The sequence below is a fragment of the Rattus norvegicus genome, chromosome Y (assembly GCF_036323735.1).
Source record: "Rattus norvegicus strain BN/NHsdMcwi chromosome Y, GRCr8, whole genome shotgun sequence".
Classification (NCBI taxonomy): Eukaryota; Metazoa; Chordata; class Mammalia; order Rodentia; family Muridae; genus Rattus; species Rattus norvegicus.
The window spans coordinates 33,626,261-33,638,168 of NC_086040.1; the positions used below are offsets into that span (position 1 = coordinate 33,626,261).

Genomic DNA, 11,908 nt, shown 5'->3' on the forward strand with positions numbered 1-11,908 from the left:
CATTAGGTTTTGTTAGTCAAACAATCCCTGATGTTCTCTGATTCTGAGTCTGCTTGGATCAGTTTATTGGGTTTCCCCTTGAGTTCCAAGACCACCTCTCTGTTACCTACCACTCTTTCCCCAACTATCTGTTTCGCCCTCAAACTTCCACTCAGAGAGTCTATCTATTTCTGGCCCCTCTCCTCTGCTTCCTAAACATCCATCTTTTTTTTCCCTGTGCCATCCCTGCTCCTCTAAGCCTCATCTCCAGTTCTCTCCTCTCTCTAAAGACCAGACCAGCTCAGCTCAGTCCTGTTTGTTTTAGCGTATGTGACATTAGACTTACTGTTCACAGCCTTGAACTTTCTGGCTTCCTCTCAATGTTCCATCCACCATAGCCAGTCTCCTCCACAAAAGTGTGCACACACAATACGTCACATCACACATTTTAATTTTTAGAGCAAAAACAAATTCCACTGGAAAAGATAATGGGGTTGTCAAAGGCCATTGGGTATATGAAACACAGAAAAACAAACATTTTCACCCCAATCCTATAAATTCCCCATATATGTCCCCTCACTTTGTGAATTTCACCTTAACGGATCTTTTCCATCAGATTATAGACATAGATGTGGACGTCGCCATCAAACTTGATGAAGTACACGGAAGGCTTGGCTAGAACTTGGTAAATGACTAGGCCGATCTTTTTGGACCCATCACTTCTGGTGAACTGCACATATTGACCTGTTAAGATGTCCCTGTCAACCTCTGACTTCACCTCTGCTGGCGAAATCTCTGGAATGATACGGAGATTACCTTCTGTGTAATCATCCAGGAGCTGATAGATATATAGGACTGGATCTTTCTCATAGGTGATGTAAAACCAGTCCTTCATGATTGGCACCTGGGCTAGGACCACCCCCCTCCAGTTGTCCTTAGAGCCATGTTTGCCCTCAAATTTATGCTCCACAGCACGGCCAACCATGGCACTTGCGAGATGGGCGTCTTTCACTTGAGGAAACACAACTTTGTGAGTCAAGACCTTAAGCTTTAAAATCCTCTCATCGCTGTGAAGTGCCAGTCCATAGACACAATCAACTCCATCATACTTGACCAGATAGAGAGAGGGATTTGTTGGCAGTTGATCTAGAACTATGGCCTTCCATTGGGTGACGGGCTCATCACCTTCCTTCCATCCGTGTGAAATTCTGCAGCCCACAATGTTCCCCAGTGCCTGGGGAGAAGGCCTCCTCCTCTTCCGCTTCTGGAAAGATGGTGTGCTCATCCTCCTCACAGACACCCTCTTCTTCTTGGCTGTAGACCTAGTGTGGTAGGCCACGGCACTCCTGGTCCACTGTCTTGTGGCTATTGTTCTGTGTTCAGGCTTCATACTTTCCCATGGCCTGGGTTTGAAGAGCTCACCTGCTTAAACCAGACACAATGCTGGTTCCTCTGTCATATGAGTACCTGCAATAACAATGGGGGTGGGGTGTGGGAGGGCGCTGGACCAAGGCTCTTGTCTATGAGAACTTTGGAGCAGGTGAGGAAGGCGATGGTAAACAGGTTTGAGCATCTGAATCTAATGCTGTCATAATCAGAAGTTCATAGAAGTGCTGGGCAATGGTGGAGGACACCTTTAATTCCAGCACTCCAGAAGCAGAGGGAAGCAGACCTCTGTGAGATCAAGTCCAGGCTGGTCTACAGAATTAGTTCCAGGATAGACAAAGCTACCCACAGAAAAACCCAGTCTCATAAATCAAAATCTAAAGTTCAAAGGAAAATGAAAAAATGGTTCTCTACAGCTCAGAATAACATATTTAGACACATTTCTTCAGCCCGAGGCACTTTGCCTATGCTGAGGAACATCTCCTTGAATGGCTAGGTCAGTGTGGGATTAAGTACCCCTGTCCCCACTTTAAGCAAGCAGAACAGAGAAAGGATAGCAAAGGAGCCAGAAGGGTGGCCACACCCCTTCTCTACCCTCTAACTATGAGCTATTTGGCAACATCCACAAGTATCTGCCCAGAGACAAAGCACAGCAGTCCACTGGCTTTCTCTACTGTGCTTCCTGACCCAGCCCCAGGTTTATTCCCCGAAGCTGTTGCATTTTCGACTGCAACAAGAGTCTTTTGTGTAGGCAACAATAGCCATTTAGAAATAATATCTACTGGGGTTGGGATTTAACTCAGTGGTACAGCAGTTGCGTAGCAAGCACAGGGCCCTAGGTTCGGTCCTCAGCTCCATAAAAAAAAATATATATATATATATTTTCTCCAAAAATACACAGGCACAGAGAGGAGCTTTGGCATTTTAGTAGAATTTTGAATTAGATATTGTTAGCAAAGAATAATAAACTCCGGAGACTGACTAGCCTAGACCATCTGCCTAGCTCTCAAACGTGGAAGACATTAGAACGTAAGGTTACTTGCTGTAAGAGGGAAAACTTTTAGCTTTCTGGGCTACAAGGGTCCAAGTTATCTTCATTAACGTATTTACCAAAAGAAAATGTCCTAGTCGTCCAGATTCTGTCTTCTGAAACCGGTCAGGCACCAATAGGTTGTTGAACAGTTGTGGGGTTCAGTAGCTGAACTGGCTTTCACACACCGCTGTGAAGATAGTGAACCACCTTCAAAGTAGTCTAGCGCCTCCAAGTGGAAGAGATGCGCAACCTCTGCCCTTGTGCTCTGTGACATCATCCAGGCTCTGCTTACGTCATAGAACCTCTCAGGCCAGTTCCTTCCCTAGTTACGCTTAGAAACTTCCAGCATCTAGGTTTTAGCTTCTCATGTAGCCTCCTGGTGAACCAAAATAAAGTCCCCACCCAAATATTCTGATGACTCGAGTCACAGTCTGCCCAAGTAGCTCTTTTCATGCTTTTTATTTTTCTGAAAAACTCTTTGGTTTCTGAGTCACCAACATCCTTGGTGGTTATTTTCCCAGCTCCTATCTTTTCTTTGGTTAACTTTAAATTATTCTCCATATCAGAAATATTGCTAGGCTCTCTCTCCGAGGCAGCACACAGGATAGAACAACAAAATTAGCTTTATCAAAACCCACAATTAGAGGAGGGCCATTTTTATTCAAACAAAGCTGGAATTTGACAGGATTAAATACCTTGTATTGAAGACAATGACAATCATGAATTATGGATTCTTTGCAAAGAGCGAGGAAAAATTAGCTCCTGGACCTGCTTCCAAATTCGGAATAAACTTATCACAAACCCGATATCGACCAGTCATATTTTAAATGTCTTTAAAATTTATCAGCACTTCTGATTACAAGGAATTTATTAGATCAAATGCAGTAAAACAGGATGAAATAGATGAGGTAATTTTGTTTTTGAAATATGGGTAGACAGAATACTGGATCCAGGTAAGTATGGGATTTACCTGTAAATTACAGGCCACTTTAATTGTTTGTGTCACATAGTTCTTCATATCTTCAAAAGGATTCCTTTCAGAACCCTCCCCTGTCCCCACTACACTCTGACCATCCCTTCCCTCTTCCCAATAATTCCCTTCCACTTTAACATTATAATTTTTTTAAATGTACTTAGAGCTTAACAACTTATGGCAGCTTTTTAAAATCTGTCCAATTTTCTAAGTGCACCGTCTTCTTTTTCTCTCTTCTATCGTAGTTTTAAGCACATTTTCCTTCACACTTTGAGTTTTACTCTCTCTCTGCTCTTATGACTACTCTGCCATTTGTGACTGTTGGTCCACTATGTGGCTGACCTCAATGTGGGGTTAACTCAAATGACATGAATTTTCCCCCTCTCTCCTCTTAATCTTCCTTCTCTAGGCACCTGCAGAGATTTAAAGCATTGAGGATTTTTTTTAACACTGGAAAGCACATACACACACACACACACACACACACACACACACATACACACACACATACACAAACATACGCAAATACACACAGAAACACTCATAGAAACATAAACACACACACATACATACACACACAAACACACACACATGCACACACAAACACACACACAAACATACACATATACACACTCAAACACACAAATACAGAGAGACAGAGACAGAGACAGAGAGAGACATGGTGAGAGACAGAGAGCCCATGAGAAAACATGTGATATCATCATTTTAAGAACATTAAACAGACAGAACTTTCAAAAAAGTGAAGAACAAGTAGGCAACAAGAAGAGTAATCTCATCATAGCCATCAACTTGAGGAGGAAAATTTTCACACTCTAGGCTTCTAAGTACCAGTCTGTTACTGAGCGAAGTAGGGGCAGGGAACTCAGGCAGGACTCTAGAGGCAGGAAATAAAGCAGAGACAACTTAGAAATGCTGAGTACTGGATTGCTATCCATGACCTACTCAGCTTTCTCTCCTTCTCATACAACCCAGGGACACCTTCATAGGGGATGACACTATGCATAGTGGGCTAGACCCTTCTACATCAATCATCAAAAAAAAAAATCCTTACAAATGTAGCCAAAGGACGTTCTGATTGAGGCAATTCTTCAACTGAGGCTCCTTTTTCCCAGGTTGAGTCAAACTGACAATAAAAACTAACCAGTACCCCTGCACATCCATTCTGATTGCCACACTGTGTGCAATAGACAAGCCATTGGAATAACCTTAGCTGTTGATCACTGGATGAATGGCTTAAAAAATTTGATATACATTGATGTGATTTTCATCTATGTGTAAGAGCAAAGGGTTTTGTTCTCAGAAAAATGGATGGAACTGTAAAATAGAGTATGTTAAGTGAAACAAGCCAGACTCAAACATATGATTGCAAAATTTAGATTTTAGTAAGGGATATTATGTGAAATTGGGCATTTAGGAAAAGGAAGGGGAGCAGCAGGGTGTGTGTGTGTGTATGTGTGTGTGTGTGTGTGTGTGTGTGTGTGTGTGTGTGTATGTGCAGGTGGAAATGGTGGTGAGTTGTGAGAAAGAAGATGGCTAATGTACAGTATAAACCTGTACTAGGAGTCACAAGCAAGCCCACTGACTTGTACATTTAAAGAATATCGATATAAGAGAGCTGAGTCTAAAACAATGTTTTGATTAAATTGGGGGTTTATACTTTAGAGATACGATAAAGTTTATTCATATTTTCCTTCCCACTGGGCTCTTGCTGTTGCAAGCTTGATACTTGTGACAGGATATGGCAATGAGCTTTGGTTTCTTTACCTCATTAATAACCCGGAATTCATGTCATTCAGTGAGGCTACCGTGGGGAATGAGGTAGTTAGAGATCTTAAGGGTAAACCACGTGGGAAGAATAATACCCACCCCCACTATAGATTTCCAAATATTCACCATCATCTCTGGTTTGAATGTGATCGCCCAACAGTTATTTTCTGAAAATTAATCCCCAGTGGGAATGTAGTTGTGAAGAATTGATTAGGTCAAGAGGGATGTGACCTACAAATAAAGATCCATTAATGATGCTATTGTGGAAAAAGGTTAAATTATGAAAAGTAGTTTGGCTCCCTCTCTTTTATTCCTAGCCCACTGGATCCCTTCTGTGGTGACAACATCCCACAAGAACTCTTTCCTCTGCCGATGGTCTCTTCATCTTGTATTTACAGGTTTCTGAATCATAATAATACAGAATCTGTGTCATTATACACTAGCCAATCGGTGCCATTCTGTTTGTCCATAGAAGCATGAACATGCCTCAGAATTGTGAGCAGCTGGGTCATATGGGAAAGCATAGCTGGCAGAGAGGACTAGGTTGTTAGTGCTGACTGAAGACAAGATGGGTTCAGGTTTAGCATGTGTGCTCTTCGTTAAAGAAATAGCACAGAGGAAGAGTGTAGATTGGAAAGTTGCAGCTTAGAATGGACTCAGACATCTACTGTTGGCCTTTTGTGGACAAGGAGCCATTAGGTAAAGGGAAAGATCACTAGGGATAGCTTCAGCCACTGCTTTTGTCTAGCAGAACCCTTTTTAGAATCCTCATCTTCGAGGATGTGAAAGAAAACTGCCTGGAGTCACTTGATACATCAGTAACCATCAGGAGTGTGTCCACTATTACAGAGTGACCCAGGAAAAAGCCTGATCTTGAAAGATCCTTTGCTTTCAAGTGATGGAGACTCCTCCCCACCAACACTGGGCAACCCATCTACGTCGGTAAGGGCATCCCACTAAGTCCAGATCAGTGGTCCTTAACCCATGGATTGAGACCGCTTTGGGAGCTCAAATTGCCCTTGCACAGGAGTCACATATCATATATGCTGTATTCCAGACATTTACATTACAACTCATAACTATAGCAAAATTAAAGTTATGAAGTAGCAATGAAATAATGTTACAGTTGGTGGAGCTGTATTAAAAGGTTGTGTTAGGAAGGTTGAGAACCACTCTTCCTGACCCCTCTAAAATATGTCTGTTGGTATGAAGTGGAGTTATAATTCCTTTTATTCAATCAGGCAAACCCAGAAAAAACCAATACACCACCAAAAGGTTATGAAGGATACACAGCCACTGTACCCACAGTGTCAGGACTACTGACATCTAGACAAGTGATGTCAAAATGGAAATCACGTCACACCATGACAATCCCCCTAAATGAAAAGCAGAGGAGAAAAACCAGTTCCCTGGTGGTGACACCAAGAGACAACCATTGTCAGAATTGTCAACAAGGATTTTAAAGCCAGGATTCAAGCGTCGTCAATGAGAAACCTACAAAACAGGCAGAAGGGGTTGGTGAGATGGCCTACTGCATAGGAACACTGGTTGCTCTTATAGAGGATCAGGGTTCAGAGGATCTGATAGACTCTTTGGTCAAAACACACACACACACACACACACACACACACACACACACACACACACACACACACCATAGAGAAAAATTAAAAAAACAAATTAAAAAAAGAAGGAGCCAGGTATGTCCCTTTAATCCCAGTACTCAGAAGTAAGGTGATTTCTGTGAGTTCAATGCCTACCTGGTTTATAAAGTGAGTTTCAGGCCAGCCCTACCTACATAATGAAACTCAGTGTCAAAATAAAACACAAAAGAGTGTTTTATTTATTTCTGATAATGTATGCAACAGAGAAACTATTTCTACAGAGAAAGACCTTATTGTTGAGAGAATCAGTGGGCATGAAGGAGACCCCAATTCTTTGTGTCACTACTCCATCACAGCCTCACCAGGAAGCAAGAATGGGTCCAGCTAAAAATGAAGCAGGGCAATAATGAGTAAAGCTGTGGACACACATCAGCCCATCAGCAACAGAGGCAGGCAGAAACCAGCTAGGATGAGATGGCTTCACCAGGCAATGTCTCTGAACTAACAGTCCCTAGTAGCACCAGGTTGTCCTTTTCCTTCAAGTACCCCTGGACTTTTCAGACACTCAGAAACCATAGAACAAAGTGTGGAAAATGCCTAAGAAAAGATGTGTTTTGGGACATATATGTTTATACAGGTTTCATGTAGCCCAGGCTGGCTTCAAACACACTATGCACCCAAGGATGATTTTGAACTCCTGATTCTCCTTCTGGTAATGGGACTATGGGCATGTACCACCACACCACTGTAGGTAGAGACCAGAGCTGTGTGAGAGCCAAGTGAGCACTCTGTCCACTGAGCTGCATCTCCAGCCCCTAGGGATTTGTTCTGCTAATACAACAAAACTAAAATAGAAGTCTTCAATGAGAGACAACAGGAGTCTCCCAGTCTAGAAACATTAAATTTCACATTCACAAGTAATACATATGTCAAGAAATAATTAAATTATGTAACAGTAAGAAAAAAAAGAAGAAGATAGGAAACATATTATCAAAATATGTGAGACATAACTATGACGGTGCTAAAAGGAAACTTTATTTAAAATAATAATTCTTAGATTAGAATCTAAATTTTTATCTACACTAGAAAATAAGAAAATAATTAATTCAATGAAAAAAATAATTGTTAAAATGAACCCCAAAACACTAAAAATAAGAAATTAACAAAAAAAGACAATGAAACACAATTTGTTTTCTTTTTTAAAGCATGGAATGGTATTTCATCGTCTCAATTAGACCTAGATAGAAAGTATAAGGTCCATTCTCTTTGGCAATTTTAAAAACAAAACGTAATTGCTGTGTTTTAGAGTTTATGCAGAACACTGAACCTGGTACGACAGACAAAAATTAAAAAAAAAATTCATCGTATAATCCCTTTTTAATGACAGTGTGTATTCTCAACTTGTCTCTCCTATAATCTGTTTAATATCAGACAAGATTTCCAGGGTTGCCATATGGACATTATGCAGTGTTGAAATGGAAGCACAGCATTGTATTCCCAAAACAGAATGTGGTTTAGAACATCATTGTTTTTATCATGAGGAAACTAGCACAAGATCCAAGCCCAGTCTCCCGAGGCGTTGTCTCATCTTAGAGCCATTTCTTCAGACAGAACTTCCCATGTGTCATATTTTTCTTCAACAATCGAAAGGGACTTGTTTGCTGCACTGTTTGGTTTGCCATGCTGCTTGGGAGATCCTGGACCATCAGACATGACGAAAGTTCTCCTCCACAACTCCAAACTACAGCACTGGTATCGGTGTACCGGAAATAGAAGAGACAGAAACCAAAAAAGAAAAAAAAAACTGTTGTTGTTTGGAGAAGAGTCATGTAAGTAGGCCAAGCAGACCTTGGACTTTCTATGTAGCCCAGGTTGTCCTTGGACTTACTATGTAGCCCAGGCTGGACATGGACTTATTCTGTAGACCAAGCTGGCCTGGGATTTACGATATAGCCCAGGCTTCCATTGGACTTATTATGTAGCCCAGGCTGGATTTGAACTAGTGATCTTTGCAAGTATTGAGAATATAGGTATGCACTACCACACTCAGCTTTGTATCTTATTATAATTGACACAGCTGTGGCCCCTCATTTGCCAGCCTCCTTCAACATCAACAACAGCATCCACAATCACCTACTAGAATAATCCCATCTTTTAACTCATCTGTTAAGGTAAGACTTTACAGAACAAAGAGTCAGCAGGGTCCTCCTCCTTATTAGGACACATTTGTTTGTAGGGATTTGAGTGATCGTTTGAGTGAGCCAGTCATACCTTAACCTGGTTCTGATATTATGACCAAGACAAAAAAAATAAGAAAACAAAAGTAAAGGAGATGGGCCCAACACCGGGACTTGAACCTTAGCAGATGAGGAGATGGCTCACAGGTCTCAGGTAAATGATGAGTAGGCTTTGTTGCTCACATAGAATCCCAGTCCAGGGAGGAAGAGTTAGGGCAGATACCCAGGGCAAGTTAGCTGTCAAGAGTAGTCATATTGGTGAACTCTGGTTTTGACTGAGAAATGCTGCTTCAATGAATAAGGTAGAAGAGAAATGGATTAGTCCATACTTTATACACTGCACTTGCATGCATGTACACACACACACACACACACACACACACACACAGACACACACACACACACACACACACACACGAACAAAACAAAAAACCTTGGACTTAAGGCATTGCCCCCACTGTAGTTGCACATAGTAGGAGGTGGCGATCTAAATAAGTGTTCCTTTCCATCCCCACAAAGACCAACATAATTATGAACCCTCAGCAATGGATGTATACAACCTGCTGAGGACAACCAGATGATTAGTTTAGTCTCCTCGCTCTCTAACATATTCTGGTGTTCTGCTTCAGGAATCCTGAGGTGGGGCTTGGCTGACTTGAGCCTTACTCCCAGTATTGCATCCAAGACAACTTTCAGCTGCCATGTACTGATCCTTGGAATTCCCTGCCAAGGTACACTGACTTGCATTGCTCACAAGGCCATGCCATGAAGCCAGAGAAGGTGTGGATGTCTTACTCTGCCATTTATTACTTTAGAGTAATGGGAAATTAGCTCGAAGTTTAAACCTCACTTCCCTCATGTATAAATGAGCAGGCGAACAATTCCAGTTCATCAGATCTACATTAGGAGTGAGTTAAAAAAAAAACACATCAAAACGATTAGTGTCAATGTGTTTTATGAATGATAAGCAGTATTATTTATATGATTTGTAACATTGGAAATTATGGTAACTGGAACGTAACGGTTTTCATTATCTTTGCACAGATGATGCGAGGAAAGCATCTAGAATGCAGAAATGCTTCCTTTTTTGCATTATTTCCAAGAAGCATTTCTTTCTGCTCCAATTATTTTTTTAAAACTTACTTTCCACTCCATCTCCCCTTAGGTGATTAGGTTAGAACAGGGTTTGGTGAGAGGGGTTATAAAACATTGTGTTACAGAATATATTTACAAAATCAACTGTTGAGTTCAAATGGAGGCACCCTCCATGGAAAAGCCAAGCTCCCCCTGAAGATATTGATTTCTTTTCTTTTTTTATTTTCATTGATTTCTAGTCTAGTCATTGATGGCTATTCTAGGAAGAAAGAACCTCGGTTGAGGAGATTCCTCCGTCAGATTGGCCATGAGTACGTCTAGGTGGAATTTCCTTGACTGTTAACTGATGTTGGAGTGCCTGGTCTACTGTTGGCAGCACTGCCCTATGCAGGTGGGTCTGGACTCTGTAAAAGTAGTTGAATGTGAGCTTAGAAGAAAGCCACTGAGCAGTCTCTGTAGCTGTAGCTTCTGTTTCACAATCCTGTCTTGGTTTTCCTTGATGATGGGCTGGAACAGATAAAATGAAATAAAGATTTCTCTTCCCAAGTTGGCTCTGGTGAGTGTATCATCAGAGCAACAGAAAACCAAAATTAAGCAAAAATCACAGTGCCAGATGTGGGATGTCTTCCTGAAAGTTGCTGACCAGCGAGATCACAAAAGCCCTAACAAATTTACAGGCTGTTGACATTGTTCTTTGTAGGCCTCCAGAACTTGATGGTAAGACACTATTTCTGAAGGTACTGAATCCTTTTGTTCACAGGTCACAGAAGAGTAAATGTGAAGTTGAGGTGGAATCATCCTCTATAATAGATAGCCTTCATGGTTCAAGAAAGTGCTATGTATACTTCTAGGGGAGAAAATCATCTACAACCTTAATCGGGGGTGAACCATTCAAGGTAAAATGTCAGGTAAGATCTGCCCATAATGTGTTAGTGGCATCACAGTCATGGGAGTAACCAGTGGCTTTCCAATTTGATACAAGGCATATTCCACATGAGGTTCTGTAAAGTCGTCAAGAACCTATGTTTAGGGTGATATAGGCCCTATGAAAGAACCTAATGCTAAATACATTTTCGAACTTCCTTCCAAATATCCATATTTGTATCTACAGCTCAGCGTTGCACTCAGCTCTCATCAGAGAAGAAGCCTCTGACTACCATGGGCAGAGACGTACAACTGGACAAAGTGTTGGGAATCAGTGGTGTTGAACTAATCATGTGGAAATAGGACAGCTAAGTCTTCTCCTCCACAGCTCAGAGAACATCATGAGAGAGTGGGTGAAAGGAATATATGAACCAGAAGATGGGGAAGTGGACAGCAAAAGGATATTTTTTAGATTTTACCTAGTCATTGAACTCTTAAACTTATTGTGGCTATGGTCATGGGCACAAGACTAGGCCACTCAACACTTCATTACAGATGGGAGAGGACATAAAGACCCTCCTCTCCTTTGGCAATCAACATTTATTGGACAGCTATACCTGCTTTTCTTCCCTAAGTTTCTTGTGGCTTCTGTATATGGATCTTTTATACAGATACATAAAAGCAAGGGAAACACCTGTATATGGAATTTAAAACAAGGAAAGAAAGAAAGAAAGAAAGAAAGAAAGAAAGAAAGAAAGAAAGAAAGAAAGATGTGAACACACTCCAGGTCTGCAATGTGACCATCACACTCGAGTTGCTCTGCTTTCCCCATCATGATGGATAGTACCAACTAAAACAATGGGTCAAAATAAACACTTCCTGTCTCTTTTTTATTGGAATTTTATGTATTTAAATTTCAAATGTTGTCCCCTTTCCTGGATCCCCTCTC

General features: G+C 41.3%; 1 protein-coding gene across 1 annotated transcript; it reads right to left on the reverse strand.

The window, feature by feature from the left end:
• Positions 1 to 413: 413 nt before the first annotated feature.
• LOC134484325 (Y-linked testis-specific protein 1-like) lies at positions 414 to 2,628 on the reverse strand. Its single transcript, XM_063280630.1, has 2 exons — positions 2,476 to 2,628; positions 414 to 1,446 (listed from the first exon to the last, which is right to left on the reverse strand). The coding sequence occupies exon 2, from the start codon at positions 1,367 to 1,369 to the stop codon at positions 575 to 577; it is 795 nt and encodes a 264-aa protein (XP_063136700.1). The 5' UTR covers positions 1,370 to 1,446; positions 2,476 to 2,628; the 3' UTR covers positions 414 to 574.
• Positions 2,629 to 11,908: the final 9,280 nt, after the last annotated feature.